General features: G+C 35.4%; 2 protein-coding genes across 2 annotated transcripts in view; one reads left to right on the forward strand and one right to left on the reverse strand.

Annotated features, from left to right (window-relative positions):
- LOC125265875 (cytochrome P450 7A1) overlaps nt 1-16869 on the forward strand; it is a 62333-nt gene that overhangs the window by 34448 nt on the left and 11016 nt on the right. The gene's annotated exons all lie outside the window — the stretch shown is intronic.
- sox32 (SRY-box transcription factor 32) lies at nt 7168-8532 on the reverse strand. The gene is made up of 2 exons (XM_048186426.1): nt 8065-8532; nt 7168-7933 (listed from the first exon to the last, which is right to left on the reverse strand). The coding sequence occupies exons 1-2, from the start codon at nt 8369-8371 to the stop codon at nt 7374-7376; spliced, it is 867 nt and encodes a 288-aa protein (XP_048042383.1). The 5' UTR covers nt 8372-8532; the 3' UTR covers nt 7168-7373.

The raw sequence follows: 16869 nt of genomic DNA on the forward strand, positions 1-16869 counted from the left end.
ACCTGCTCCACTGTCCTGCAGAGTTGAGCTCCAACCCTTATTAAACACACCTGAAACCAGCTAATCAAATCTTCAGACTCTTAGGCAAGTGTGTTGAAGCTGGCTGGAGTTAAAATCTGCAGGACTTTGGCCCTCCATGAACAAGATTGGACACCTTACAAGAGAAAGTAACACATTTTCAAACACTTTTATTCTTCGCATTTTAATACAAATAAAACAGGAACATTCTCTGACAGTACAGACAAGATTAAATGGCCCACTTTACCTGAATACACCCCACAGTCAACTTAGTTTCACTGTTATAAAAATAATATAAGACAGTTCAAACATGCATTTTAGTCTGGGACTAGGCTAAAAGGGTTAGTTCACCCCAAAATTAAAATTCTGTCATTAATTACTCACCCTCATGTCGTTCCACACCCGTAAGACTTCTGTTCATCTTCGGAAACACAAATTAAGATATTTTTGATGAAATCTGGGTGGTTTCTGTCCCTCCATAGGCAGCCTGTGTAATTGCAACTTTGATGCTTCAAAAAGTTCATAAAGAGATCGTAAAACTAATCGATTTTAATTGAGTGGTTTAGTCCAAATTTTCTGAAGAGACTCTGTCGCTTTATATGATGAACAGACTGAATTTAGGCTTTTATTCACATATGTGATCCTGGACTACAAAACCAGTCATAAGTTGCACGGGTATATTTGTAGCAATAGCCAACAATACACTGTATGGGTCAAAATGATCGATTTCACTAGGATCATTAGGATATTAAGTAAAGATCATGTTCCATGAAGATATTTTGTAAATTTCTTACTGTAAATTTTTGATATTACTATGATGTGGATATGCATTGCTAAGGACTTCATTTGGACAACTTTAAAGGTTATTTTCTCAATATTTAGATTTTTTGCACTCTCAGATTCCAGATATTCAAATAGTTGTATCTCAGCCAAATATTGTCCTATCCTAACAAACCATACATCAATGGAAAGCTTATTTATTCAGCTGTATATTTTACAAAAACACTGATCTTTATGACTGGTTTTGTGGTCCAGGGTCACATTTAAACATTATTCAGCAAACATAAACAGAAGGTCAAACAAAACTCCTTGATGCGCGAGAACAAACCTCTTGCGGAAGCTCAAATGTGCTGCGTAACACGAGAATGAACCTCATTGGTTCACAAATCAATCAAACATGCTTGAGCTTCCGTTTACCACAACTGATATGTGAGTTGATGAATGTTTATATGCAGGGGTTAAATTGGGCTGGTTTATCAGGGCTCGACATTAACGCTTAATTTTTTGACGGGGCAAGAGAAAGAGACTTTTACTTGTCCTGATTAAAACATCAATAACAAACATAGCTAGGGAATCACCAAAACGCAAGCATGATTCTATTACATTTAGTGTAAGTGTCGATTGATAATGGATAATAATAATATATAATATATAATGTGCTGACAGTAACAAGGTTGCGCTGTTGAGGCTCGCGCAGAAATCGAAATGCTGCTGTAAAAAATTAAAAATGTGGAGTTTTTTAAATTTATAACATATGATACAGTTACGTAACATCACACGACCAAGAGTGCTGTTTTCCGCGTTATTGGAATCACGATTGAAAATGTGACACTACTTTCAATAATAAATTAAGTAAATTCAATACAATTTAATAAAGTCACTTACATTTTAGACGCATTACTGACTGTTTTTGTTCTATTTCAGCAGCGAAAATAGTTCCAAACAAAGATCACAGCAGAACCACAGTGCATCTCTCGACACTCGGCTGCATTTCATTACTGAATGATTCAGTGTTTTGAACGAATCGGTTGAGTGAAAGATTCAATGGCCCATTCCAAAACACCTGCCTCATTCATGAATGAATCAGCCGTTTGAACGAATCATTTGAATGAATGACTAGGACAGTCACTTGCCGCCACCTACTGGCAATTCAGTTTCATGTTTACATTTTCCCAACATTTCTTAATTGTATATTCAAAAATATTTAAAGAATATCATAACATTATTTAATGCAGTTGTAATTTTTCAGTGTAAATTATTGAATTTAATTCGTAACAGTCCTGCTATTGATCAAATGTAAAAAAAAAAAATTAAAATAAAAGATGAAGCATGTAATAAGATTAGGGGAAAAATGCCCTTGGGGTAAATATCACAAATATGCAGATATAAATATGCAAAAGCTGATGGAACACTGTTGAGAATATAGCTTCAGAATAATTATATTTACACCAAAAAAAAAAGCAACTTTTTTGCTTGGACAAGTGACCAATTTACTTGTCCAAAGGACAAGCACATGACGAGGCTTAATGTCGAACCCTGTATTTTGTACTGATATGCTCTCCTTTAGGCCTACAGAAAGATTTTATTGTTATCAGATGCAGCTTTGCACACTGCCAGCATCGAATGATTCTGATCTGCATTTTAGTGTTCATAACAGAGGGCTCTGTTGACTTATTATTTACAGTTTGTCAATTGATAAGATTTTGTAGGCTTTACATACACATGTGCACTCCTCGAAAGCCTGAAATCAGAGAGCAACCCCCCCCCCATAACAAATCCCAATTTACCCCTGTTTGTATGTGAATAAAAGCGTAAAATCAATCTGTTCATCATATAAGACGATCGAGTCTCTTCAGAAAATTTGGACTAAACTGCTCAACTCATATGGATTAGTTTTTAGCTGTCTTGAAGGACAGAAATTTTTATTTTCATTTGTGCTCCGAAGATGAACGAAAGTCTTACAGGTTTGGAGGTGAGTAATTAATGACAGAATTTTCATTTTTAGGTGAAATATTCCTTTAAGCTTTGTCTGTGAAACCGAGTAAATGCACTTTCTATGTTTTAATATTTTAATCTGGGTTTGCTTTGATGTCTTTGTGAATAACAGTAACATATTACAAAATAAATAAAGTCTTTAAAAGTCTTTATAAATTTTTTTCCAGGCTTTATGCTCTCTGTTTGGTACAGTCATTCATTAACTGTGAGAACTTCCTATAATGAATATGGGAAATTGTTTAACCTTTTTAATATTTTTCAGCATTTATTATCAGAAAACAGAAAACCATTGCCAAACAATTAAATAATAATTATTTAATGACTGTTCAGTCATGGCAACTTGCGTGTTTTGTTAATTGAGAAATGCTAATGGATAAATACGTAGAATTAAATCAACATCCTGACAGCTGATTTACCTCAGGCCTCTTCCTGGGAGTTTCTGATATTAGATATAGATATAGACATTATGTTGGCCTGCTCGCTCATATTAAAGCCCATGTTTCTTGCCTTGTCTGTTTTTTCTCATAGTCAATCTTTTCATAACCATGATAAGGGGAAAGATTCCAAAAGTCCCAAATTATCATATTAATATAGAAGACATCAAGAGATTTTACTGAATCACTGCTTTCAAGGTTGTGTTAAACATATACGTATATATCTGCAAAATGGTGGAAAACTTAAGTGACACAGTTTACCCCACTCTCACCTACCGATACAAAATAGATAATGCATTCGAAAATATTCTAAAATGACTAAAAACTATAATTAGCATATGTCTAGTTCCTAATTTTACAGACAGACTCGCACACATACTGTAAAGAAGGGGTGGAGTATAGACAAGAATCATTTTTATGTCCAGGATTGTATGTAAATGCTGAGACCACACACACACACACACTTGCACTCTCAGATCAGTAGGAGTATAAAAATACCAGAGAGATCAAAGAAACACACACTACCCTCACCCCACCCACCTACTACACACACACACAGACTAAACACACACACACACACACACACACACACACACACACACTCTCACTCTCTCTCTCTCTCTCTCTCTTTACTTGCAATAAAGTCAAATGTTTGCTGTGAGAAAAACACTTGGAGGAGTCGCCCTACACTCTGCTGGACTTTGCAAGCAATTACACTTTGGCATCACTAGAACTACACTTTAAGTTTTTTATAGAGATTTGGAGGAATTGTGTAGATAATTTTATTGGTCCATCAGACAATTATCTATAACCTTCTAATAAAGGTATTACCTTTTATCAGAATTCTTAATATATTTTAATATTTTAATTGCAATTTTTATATTGGATCCATCAGCGACAGATATTTGAATAAAGCATGTTTTTGTTCTGAATTTTCAGGATGTGTGCGGCTCACTCGATTAAGATTTGTGTGGTTGAGGTTACAGAAAGGCTGCAGAAGGTTTAAAAACATAAAAATTTACAATTTATTTTATTCTTAATGTTTTATTTCCCTTTAAAACACATGGCTAAAATTGGTTGCAAAGAAGGTCTGCACTTTTAGAGTATTAAAATATAGGTCATTGCACCTTATTAGCTGGGAGAGTGCGGTGAACGCTTTAATTAAAAATTGGTTGCAGAAATTGTGGCTTTTATTGTTTATTTGTATATAACAAAAAATGAAACATGATAAAAAAAAAAATTAATAAGGGAATATTAATATTTTTATGTTTTGAAAGCTATTACAATTATGACAATGTTTTGTTGGGTTTATAATGTAATACATTTCTCATAATATAAAAATTGTTATTACATCATGAGCTCAAGATTTTACGTTGTGAAAAAACAAAAACAAAAAAAAACATTATGAACATTTTATTACAATAATAATGTACTTATTACATAATGTGCAGTTATTAGATTATGAGTTTCGTGTCTTTTATTCGGCTTATTTTCAAGGATGCCTTAAGTGTATCCTGCTTGTTCTCCAATCACCCACAATTCCTGACAAACATTCGCCATAATGCAAGACAATGATTTTAGCAACATTGAAGGCATTATATTTTCTTTTGTTTGGTTGTAAATTGAATAGGCAATGCTAAGCTGTGTATGCGGCTAATTTAAACCACTGACGATTGTAATTACATGTTCTACCTTAACACAAATTCAGTTAAAGATTTTTAATATAGACTAAAGTAACTTTCAAATTATAATTGTAATTCTTGAAAATAACGTCTGGAAGGGCGATGTCCCAACTGTGAAATCGAGTCGCGTCATTTGACGTAACTTCTACAATGGCTTCCAACGACCTTGACGATACGTAAAAACAAACTTTAACGTTACACATTAAGTTTATATAATTATATAATTCATTTTTGCCTTTTCAAAGCGAACTCAGCATTTTGTTATTTTTTGTTCTTCAGTTTTTGCCTTAATTTGACACGCTCGTTGTGTTGCGTAACCTGATTTTGCTGAGTTCAACATGTTCCTGGAACAACATTCAAATCAACCAGTCAGATTTGAGGGACAAATTTACAGATTATGTCAAGTTTAGGCTCAAATCATGAATTGGTGCTTCTACATCAGTATTCATCTATCATTTCCCTCTGATTTTTGGGAGTTTAGGGGTAGGAATAGGGTTAAGACTAAATTTTCAGACTGGAATGTTGTTCCAGGATCAATAAAATATGTTGACCCAGGAACGCATCTAACGCAGCAATATCAGGACGTGCTGTTGTGTTATGGCGACATCATGTGGTCAACATGTGAACGTGACGAGTGATTGATGAACTCGCTGAGGTTTGTCTCGAGCGCGGCAGCATCACTATCCACTTTATTTTGCAACGCAGAAAGAAGCTATTTTATGTGAATGTGCGGAGACTTCCGATTTATAAGGAAATAACGATAAGAATAACAAAGAGCGTGACTATCGTAAACTCTTTGCCCTACAAACCTGTGTGTTTATGATATATGACAACAAATATTCTACCTGTTTGATATACAGTATAAAGCAGGATAATGGACTGTTTTGTACGGATGACACCGGAAACCTCAAAATTCAAGTTACAAAATGGCCGCTACGCTCTTACCTTAAAAATAAAGTGGATATGACGCAGCTTCCATTTTATAGGAACCCTACTTTAATTAGCTCGTACATGTGATTATAGGGTTATAACTAGACAATAGCTTGCTTATTAATTTATTATTTAGCTAACCTATTCTGTTGCACTGCCAGTTATTTAATTATTTGGATGAATGTCAAGAAGATCAATCGTCTTGATTCCTATTTACAGCCTCTGCTAAAATACTTTGAATGTTCCACTAACCTCTCTCCCCCTTTTTTCATAATGTTTTAAAACTTCTGAAACATTCTTGGAATGTTTTCCTTCAGCTTATCTTTAAAGGTCTATTCCTGAACAGGAAGGGGAATTCCATATTTTGATATTCAAATATTACCACATGTTTGCCTGTTCGGAATCAATACCACACATTCCAGAAGTATGGAATGAGCATCAATTATTGTTATCATTGTCACTTTTGCTTAATTGTTTACAGATCACAGAGACGTGGAATGTCGTGCAAAAGTAATCTATGCAAATTAAGATTCTCTTGGAGCCTCAAGAAGCTTTATGACTGATACTCTATAGTTGATCTTCTGCTATAAGTAGAGCATTAAGCACTTGAAGTATTAAGTGTTTTTATAAATCTGAGAACCATTGATTAGTGGACTGGATTCAGATGGATTTCGGGATTTCAGGGGTGGGATTGTTGACTGAAAGGTGTGACCAGAACAGCAAACAATTCTGTTCCTCCTCACAAAGCTAACAAATTAAATTTTATGCATGAAGAATAGATTTTTTTCCCCAAACTTATGTATGTCTTCCAACTTGTGTGTCATTCAGATATTTCAAATATTACTACACTCAAAAAATGCTAAAAATGTTGTTAAAAACAACCCAAGTTGGGTTGAAAATGGACAAACCCAGCCGATGGGTTAAATGTTTGCTGAACCTGCTGCTGTTTAACCCAACTATTGTTCAAAAATTACTGTATTGCTCGCTTAAAATGAGCCCAAAATATGTTGGAAATTAACATTTATTAATAAGTTTAATGAATAATAATTAAAATCATGTATTAAATAGCTTATTAATAAATGTTCACCTTTTGATTATTATTGTTCCCTCTAATAATTATGTGTCTGATTTTTATGAATTTTGGGTTCATTTTAAGCAAGCAATACATTAATTTTTGAACAATAGTTGGGTCAAACATTTAACCCAACCACTGGGTTAAAACAACCAAATCCCTGAGTTTGTCTATATTTAACCAAACTTGGCAATTTTTAGACTGAATGTCATTGATTTTTCAACATTAATCTAAAGTATTAAACTGATTCATCCCATGTATTGACAGATAGTTTATTTATATCATTTGAAAGCATTAAAACTTTTCACAAGTAAAAAAAAAAACTATAAATACACACTGAACTCAAGTTAACAACATGCATGTCAGCAACATTTGCATCACATATAATAAATAAACACAGTTTATCACACATGCACTGTCAGAAACGGAAATGTTCACCAATGCAGTCTCTGGATGGAAGCATCATTCAGAGTTTGTTGATGCTGGATTGAGGTACTGGTCAAACTCACTGCGGTCCAGCTGGTCCAGCATGTCCGATCTCACCTGTTCTAGATAGAACTCTAGAGAAGGTCCACCCAAACACAGCACACATGCACACACCTCCGTTCCCCAACGTTCATGGAGCTCCAGCCCGCTCTGCTGGGAATACAACAGCGACTCCGAGTAAGAAGAGTTCCGTAATGTTGCACCTCCATGGAACGCCATGCTTCCGTTTGAAGATGCTGCCTCGCAGTGGAACGACGAAGAGTGGTTCTCCAATGAAAACCCACCGTGTGGAAGCTTGTAGGGGTTGAATGGCTGATGTGGAGCTTGACCTTGGAGCATATAGCTGAGGTGAAAAGTGGCGTTTGGAGAGTTGACGTTCTCACTTGAAGGCATCTTGACGCCACGCTTGTTGCACTTCCGTCGACGGGGCCGGTATTTGTAGTTGGGATGGTCGATGGTATGCTGGATTCGTAGTCTTTCTGCTTCTTGCATGTAAGGACGCTTCTCTGCCAGAGACATGGCCTTCCATGTCTTACCTGTAAAAGTACAAAACAACAATATTAGGCCATATAGTAATAGGACAGCTCACTTTATTTCAATATTCATATAGGTTACAAATGATATCAAATGCATATTACAGGCCTAAATGTCAGGATGTCGCACTCACCGAGTATTTTGGAGAGGTCGGTGTTCTCCAGGTCAGGGTTGAGCTGCGCGAGGCGTCGGCGCTCCTCTTTGGTCCAAATGATGAACGCGTTTAGAGGGCGTCTCACTCGAGCTTCCGCGAGCGCTTTCGCTTCCGGGCTCGAGCAGCTGGATTCAGAACCTACCGACACCGGGCTCGACGGACCCGACACGGGGCAACGCGCCGCCCTGAGCCGCGGCTCATCCGGCACGAAGCGGCACTGTTGACTCTCAAGCATAATTTTGGCGGGGCTGATTTCAAGTTCGGGGAGAATCCGGTCGAGGTACATGCTGATGCCCGATGAGAAGTTTGTCCTGGTCCACCTCAGAGATCAAGCGGGGCTTTAAAAGGACCGCGGACCAATGAGGGCGAGGAGGAGTGGATTAAAGGTGTGAAGCGCGAGAAGTTTCACCTCACTGATAACGCCGAAGTCCTCGATGCGAGCGAAATGTGTATAAATCAGTATATTATCGAAATATCGTAAATATCGCTTGCTCATGGACTGCTAATAGAAATTGAAATAGCCAATAGAAACCATAATTTGGGCTAATTTAACATTCTATCTAAGAAACGATTAAGTTTATACTGGATAAATTGAAATTCAATAGGCTAAATCAATAAATCACTGTGTTTCTTTAATCCAATTTGGATCCAAATAGGGATTGAAATTATATATAGGCCTATATAGAAATTCTGAACATGCAAAAACAAGAGAGAACCAACGAAATATTCATAACTGATTATGTTGTACTAGTGATGCTTTTTCCTGTGAGCTTTTTATTTTATTTTACTTTTTGCATTGTAAAATCAAACCTGCTACTTTGCGTTTTGTTGTTGTTTTTGTTTTTGTTTTTTGTTTTTTTTTGTCAAATAATTTTGTCGGATAAATACCTTAAAATGACAATGTTCAGTGTACACACTTTTCAACATTCAGTGTAACACTTATATTTATGTAAAAATTGAAACAACATAGACTACTTATTAAAATATATGAAATAATAAGTTAGAATACTAAATTTTATTGCATTTTAAAAGAGTAAAAAAATCTTGCTGTCAACTGGGCAAAACCTAGGATAGTGGCAAAGTTTAAAAATGTAGCATTTGGGGTCAAAGTAATTAGTCTTTAAAATGGCATAGATTTTTGTTGTAAATATCCCTGATTGTTACGCTGAATGACATTTAGGTGCGTGTCTTCTGTAAATCATGGTAAAAATGTATGATATTTAATTTTTGCTCAAAAAAACAAATTAAACAGGACCTATTCTGATGTACTGAAAAACAACAATTAAAAGTTGTATTACACATTGTATTGATGCTTGAAAACCCTTTTTGACCCATGTAATATATGTTTCGGATAATTAACCGAAAGCTTAATGCTTTGTTCTTTCCCTTAGCCTATTAAATATATCGATTAAACCATCAGCATTCTCCCATATTTTGATGGTTTAATCAAATTTGTAGGGTCATTAGAAACAAATGACTCCGGACATCACTTTCCATAGACATGATGATTTTTATACTATATTAACCCTAAACCTTCCCATTCCCAGAAAAACATCACAGAAAGATTTCTGCATTTGTTCAAAAAACATCATTTAGTATGATTTATAAGATGTTTCAAGGATATTGCCATCATTTTGTCCTCACAGTAGGGTTTATCTAAACCACACACACACACACACACACTGTAATGGGCTGATCGCCTCAGACAGCAGAGCTCGTTGATTCGCCGCTCGTCTGATGCACCTGTTGTCCGTGTGTTGTGGTCGTGATTCATTGCCCTCGGGCGCTCAGCTATGGCAGCCATAATAGAATCATGAAAAGCTTTGACACCTTGATTAAACAGACTCGTCTGATCAGAAATAGCCGCGCAGTTAATTCAATGAAGGCAATGATCAAGGTTTAGATTTTTATCTGACGGTCTGGAGCAGCGAAACCTGCCTTTGACAAAGCTAAGAGAGGGCTGCTCGTTAATCGATACGATCTGAGAATAATGCATGTTAGACAGTCTAATGATACTGGGGATAATCGAATTGAAGCCAAGCGTCCTGTCCTATTATTTGACTCACGAGACCCACATGATTGAGTTTTTGTTAATTGGAGACTAATTCGATCTTCTGATGATTATGATGAAAAGCTGTTGAGTTTAGGCTAACCTTGAAATTAGCTGAGGAAGATGAGGCACGTCGTGATAACATTAAACTTGACGAGAATGAGATGTGAGTTGTGTTTTGATTTGTTTAGTCAATTTAAAGACAATATCTTAATGGCGGCCATTTTAAAACGCAGTTTTGATTTGTTTACTCAATTTAAAAACACGATCGCGGCCATTTTAAAACGCAGTGCATATGTTCACTGCAGTTTCAGCGTTCAGTTAAACTACGAAACGATATTAAAATGGGGATAAGTACAGTAAGATGCCAAAAACGGGAATACACTTTATAGTAGCCTATAGAATTTACATTTGAATCGTACCAATAAACATGCGTCTTTTGTGTCCTAATGTTTACACTAATAAATGATTCCTTTTTTCTGAAAACTTTGTTCACACTGTTAGATTTACGACTGGAATCCACATCCGAGAATAACATCGCTCGCGTCGGTAGTTAAGAGTGATAATGGGTTTAGTTAATTAGTTCGAGGGACTCAGCGTGAATACAATAATGTTAGTTTCGGTTGTTTTGAAAATAATAAGAAACATTTGAGAGTTATTGTTTGAAGTTTGATTGAGAGCGCTGGATCTCTGCATCCAATACGTTTAGATTTTCAGCTTTTCTTGACTATCCGGCGAACCTTTTATTATTGTTTTTGTGAATGTTGTTGGATATGCAGGTGTATGATAGCATATGATCCAACTGTCAGATAGTGCTTGAGTATGCTCATATCTATAAGAATATTATACTGTGTCTTGTGAATGGGGAATGTCCTGAACCCATGTTGTATCATTAAGTCACACTCCTGGGCAAAAAAGAAAAGAAAAAAAAGGCCAAGCCCAAAATGGCTAAACACTAAGATTTTAATTGTCTTAACCATAAATTATTGGTCAGGATAGTAGCAAAATTTCAGCAAATGCACTACTTAAAAAGCCATTTCTGTCTCAGAAAAAATCTTCTGAATGAAGATTTTGGCAGAATATGGGAAGTTGTGGAGTGATGCATGGTGATAAAGTCTGCTGAGAAATATAATAATAAACGCATCTCTAGCACAGTGAAGCGTGGAGGAAGAGTGTCATTTCAGCTGCTGGTATTGGTGAGTTTCTTCACTGTGAAAAGTCATTTAATGCTTTGGAAGACAGGAGAATATTGCAAATGAAATGTTATCTAAAGAGTAATGATCAGATGATATTTTTGCTCCTGCACAAAGATGTGCAAGAAGTGGCTTGAGAACTTGAAGTCCATCAGACTCAGATTTGAACCCTAGTGAATATTTGGTCTCACATTAAACTCAAACGATCATGCGAGACATTTTTCTACTATTCATGAACATGGAGTGGAACAACACTGTAAAAATCTCTCTGCAAGTTGAGGAAGGGTGATTCTGTGCAAAGTTACATTATCTACAGTATTTATGCAATTCTTGCTCATTTCCTGACCAGTGATTTGTGGTAAAAATGGTTAAGACTGTTTAAAAAACACTAAATATTTGGGCACTTTTGGCTTGGCCCATTTTTATTAGCCGAGGAGTGTATATGTAGCAGTTTCAGGGCCAAAAACTCTGGAGAATTCACTGTAAGCAAGACAAACACTGCTCATGGTCAATATGTTTGGATTTAGAGTGAATCCAGGTTGATCAGGACACTTTTCCAGTCATTTCAATGGCAAAAAGTGTCCCAAACAACCCAAATTCACCCTTATTGAAACTTCTGGACCTGCCGAGATTTGCTGGATCAGAATATAGACTGAGTTTTAGGATGTTGAGCCTCAATACAAATTATGTGGACAAGAGAAAGTCCAGATAACAGAGAATGTTCTCAGAATGTTCTGGCAAGGTTCTCTCAAAGTTATGAACAAACGTTCTTCCAGTAAAATCAATAGAATGTTCATTCAAGGTAATCTGGTCTTTAATAACGTTCTTAAAACGATACGTTTGTTTCTGAAACTTTGCACAATAATTTTTTGATTATTTGTTATCACAACATTTTTTTAAATGTAGTTCAGATAACATAATACTTTGAGTTTCTGTTAATTAAACAAATTGCCTTCATTGTATTAACTCAAATTTTTAATTTCGATGAACTCAAAATTTTAAGGCAAGCATGTAACTTACTTTATTAAGTTAAACCAACAATTCTTTTTTACAGTGTAGTAACATTTAAAAAACATTATGAGAACATTCAAAAGTAACATTCCCATGATGTTTGCAGAATTCTAAAATGGAATGTTCCCTTAACGTTCACATAACCAAGCAAAAACATGTTTAATACATTTAAAAAGTTAATAATGTTTTCATAACTTAATATGAACATTAGCAAAACGTTCTTGGAACATATTTCGTGAGCTGGGAGGATATGATCGATTTGGTACAAATATCAAGAGCTGAATAGCATGACAGGAGATCTGAAAGTGACACGAGAGCCAGTAACACTGATAAAGAGTTCAGTTTAATAGTCATCATCCTCAGTGTGTGATTAAATTGCGAATACAGCAGCTTCCATACAGTGCTGTCTGATGGAGCGCATTGAATAACCATTGTATACGCTGTATTGTATTGGCCCAGCAGGCAGTGGAGTCAGATAACTGACAGATAACAAACATACAGTATTCAGTTCTCCACCTCTCGTATTCTCTATAAGTCTGTCAGCGTGAACACATACACACACACACACACATGTGAATGTTTTGCCCACGCCTCCTCCTCAAACACACACACATGCCGACACACAGTGGATTACAGGACCCCTGCGGGGCCTCGGCGCTTACAGAGCCCTCATTAGTGGAACACAATGGCACCCCGCCTCCTAAAGACTCGTTTATAGACTGAAATGAATGTGTTCTGACAGCGAGACTTCAGTGGATCTGAATGCGGATCGAGTCTGATTTTTACCCAATACATCATGTTTTTAAGGGATGTTCTGACTGTATTCAGTGTGTGATAGTGAGTGTGTGATAAGACTGTTATCAGAGCGGTCTATTGTTCTCAGATCAACTACTGTATGTCCCAGCAGGTCCTGCACTGTATTCCTCTGACACCTTCATTTCACACTGACATCTGATTCAGGGTGCATGCATATAAAATACTACTGGCTAAAAATCACAAAAATACAATGTAACAAAAATTCAGCAATAAAAATCTTGTTATTGAACTTTAATTCAGTGCAATATAAATCAACACTCTTTAACTGTTCTTAAATTCAGCAAACCCATTTTCTTGTCAATAATCATTTTTTGCACTATATGACTGTAGAAGTTAATATTAGAAGATCTTCAAATCAAGCTTATGGGTTCTTTAAAGCACTTACATATTTTTGTTTAATAAATAAAGAATAAAAAGTTGTTTGTGAAACTTGTAAAGGATTCTATTTTGGTAATCGAAAGCCCCATAAAAAGTGTATAGTCATATTATCCTTATGTAATATCAGGCTTTATCTTAGTTATTATATTTCCTCTCATTCAGTCTCATATTAACTTTCTGCGTTGTGATGTGAGCTTTCTTTATTTAGAAATAAACGCTATATAGATTTTGATCATAGGCTATTCCAGAATTGGCTCAAATTTATAATGTGAGAGTTTGCAAGGAAGAGCTTGAAGAGAAAATGAACTGAAAATTACAAAAATCTAGAGGAATCTAAAGAAAATAGCCAATTAAAAATAAAACAATAAACAAAGAACAGTTCAGAATTGGTAGATAAATGTTTTCTCTGTGGTTTAATTGGCTTTATGGTTATTTGAGGATTCAAGTTAGAAATTACATTAGGTTATTAAGATCATGTTGATTTTTAAAGCTCCAGCAAACTAGTTTTCACAAACCACAAACCTTGAGGAAAGAAAGGCATGGATCGAAGTTCGCGGATATGAAGCATTTGGATATGATATATCATTTTAAATTGGAAATGTAATATGCAAAACGGCAATGCAATTCTGTATTTAAATGTACAGAAACTGGTCAAAATTAAACAAGTTTATGATTAAAACGAGAACGAATATCTGAAAAAAAAAAAAAAAATCTGCGTAATTCAAAGGGAAGTTTTCATCACAGGTTTATTGATTGTTTGTTTTTTAACGCCAATCCTGCTTCTGTGGATTTTTTTTTCATGGCGATAATTTTATTTTATTTTATTTTTTTAAATTCCACAAAAAAAGGGTTCTTACAGGGTTAAAACCAGCACAATCTAATAAAACATGTTTCAGGGATAAAGGGTTTTGACAGAAATAATATTTTGGATTTTCTAATATTAAAAACCTGCATATATTCGGCAACGCGTGAAAACAATCTGATCCCATCGGTTTAAAAAATAAACTTCTTCTCCCAGCACATGGTGGATATATCTCACTCTGATTGTCATTTGTTATTAATATAGGAATTCATTACGTTTTAGATCCTATAGGAGGTGTTTAAATATTTAATTTATGTCATTTTACACATGTCCCATGTTTATTTTCATATTTTAAATTACGTTTAAAGGAGTTTAATCGGACCCAAACATAAAGGATGCAGTTGGTGAAACCGAAGTGACCCCGCCCACTGTGACGTCATGGATACATCTATACCTGCCAATATTTAAATCTCTTAAGCAGCATGAAAATGTCTTTTCTTTTTCCAACTTAATTATTTTGCTTGCAAAATACTTTATCCACAAATGTAAAACTATGAAAGTGACCCTCCATTTTCTCACTTTCAAGAAGAAGTTAAGATCTATATTAAATCCTTATCTACCTCCTGTAACTAAAACTCTGAATGTGTGCTCACTTTTTGGTGTCTTTGTATAATCTTTATTTAATATTGTTCTTTTGTTTTGTGGGGAGGATTGTTTTGTTTATGTGATCTGTTTAATTGATATTTCCTCTTTTTTTTTCTTTCTTCATCATTATTTATTTTTCCTCACAATTCTGACGCTTTTTTTCTTTCTTGCAATTACAAGTTTATATCTCACAATTGTGACATGTCGCAGTTTTGATTCTCACGACACACCTGAGAGTCCCTGTGTTATAATGTTTGATAACTGCGCATAATGTAACACTCTAGAAAATGATGGGTTGTTTCAAACTTTCAACCCTTGGACGAACCCAACCACTGGATTACATTTTTTAATTACAATTTTAAACCCAATATTTGGGTTTGTCCATATTTGAAACAACACAGCATTTTATAAGTAGGCCATTACATTATTAATGTAAAAAATGCTCACAATGTAATCATTTTCTAAATTTTAATTTCCGTCCATAAAATTCTGAGAATAGGAGCTAGGGGGCGCTACAACATTTACAACTCCGCAACGTGTCAGCTCCAGACCATGATGGCAAATCAAATTTTGAGCTAGCCATTTAGCACATACAATTTTTTATTATTATTATTTATCTGGAATAGGCCATTATGACTATTATCCATATATATATTGTGAGCAAAAAGTAAAACTTCTCAAAACTTTGTTCAACAAGTCATTCTGCCTGGGAGGCGAAATTCTAAACTATCAACCATTTCAACAGAGAGATGGAGGCTGTGATGATCATGTTGTCCACTAGAGGGAGCCACAGGAAAATAATCTCAGGTACGGAATGGTTGTAAATTCACAACGTGAAAGACTCCTGAACACACTTTTGTGTGACAGTTGTGAACTATGTCGTGCAAAGACCTCCTTGAGCTGTATCTTCTCTCACTTCCATCCATTTGGAAAAACAGCCCACGAGAAAACAAAGATATGTGAGTTTCCACAAGACGTGCACGATAAATGGTTTGGAGTGAATATAGGAAGCATAAACCCAGCAGACAGACTGAGAAAGAGATTACATAAACTATTGCCTCTGAAAAAAAATGTGTTTTTTAAATAATATTTTTATTATTCTATAGACCTTATGTAGCCCCGCCCCTTTTCAGCGCTGCGCTCGTTGTCTTTTGACTTCCGGCTTGTATTTCCACAGCGATCTTATGTATTTATGAATGAACTGCTCATTTTAAAATCCTCCCGGTCTACTGACATTTGTTAAGACACCCGCTTTAAACATTACAATGCTCATGATAACTTTTGTTAACTCTACAACACGTAAATCCACTTCACCAGCTAATTATTCTTCAACAGCGATGCCATAGAAATATACAGGGCTTCCGCGAAAACGGAAGTTCAAAGACACTGTTCTAAAGATGGCGGCGCGCATGTTTCTCTGGAAAATAAGGTCTATATAGAAATAAATGGTGCATATAATTTAGAGGTTAATACTGTATTCTTTAGTACCATGAAATAGCCTCAAAATACAAAATATTAAAGAAAAATTTCATTTCATTTAAAGTTAAAAAGAAAAAGAAAAAGTTACACCCCGAGGAGTATGACTGACCCTAAATGAGGAGCACTGAACAATGTCACATATGCAATAATATGGTTTCATACGAGTCATGCATACAGTATGGGATGTTTCCGTTGCAGTAATCCAATATGACTGCTTTGTTACAAAGAATGATGATTGAAGCTCTTAACAGTTCTCAGGAAATGTCTAGCCTGACCTCTAACCGCTTCTGAACTCAGTGAGATTACAGAAAAACCACATGTGTGTTTGCACATGTGAAATTCATGTGGTTTTTCTGTAAGGGCTACAGCGTATTGTGTTGATTTTTTGAGTGTGTGTAATTGAATTTAAT

The sequence above is a fragment of the Megalobrama amblycephala genome, linkage group LG3 (genome assembly GCF_018812025.1).
Source record: "Megalobrama amblycephala isolate DHTTF-2021 linkage group LG3, ASM1881202v1, whole genome shotgun sequence".
Lineage (NCBI taxonomy): Eukaryota > Metazoa > Chordata > Actinopteri > Cypriniformes > Xenocyprididae > Megalobrama > Megalobrama amblycephala.

Coding starts and splice junctions, on each gene's coding strand:
- sox32 (XM_048186426.1), bottom strand. CDS start 8,371: ATGTACCTCGACCGGATTCTCCCCGAACTTGAAATCAGCCCCGCCAAA. Junction 7,934..8,064: donor CGACCTCTCCAAAATACTCG/GTGAGTGCGACA, acceptor GTACTTTTACAG/GTAAGACATGGAAGGCCATG.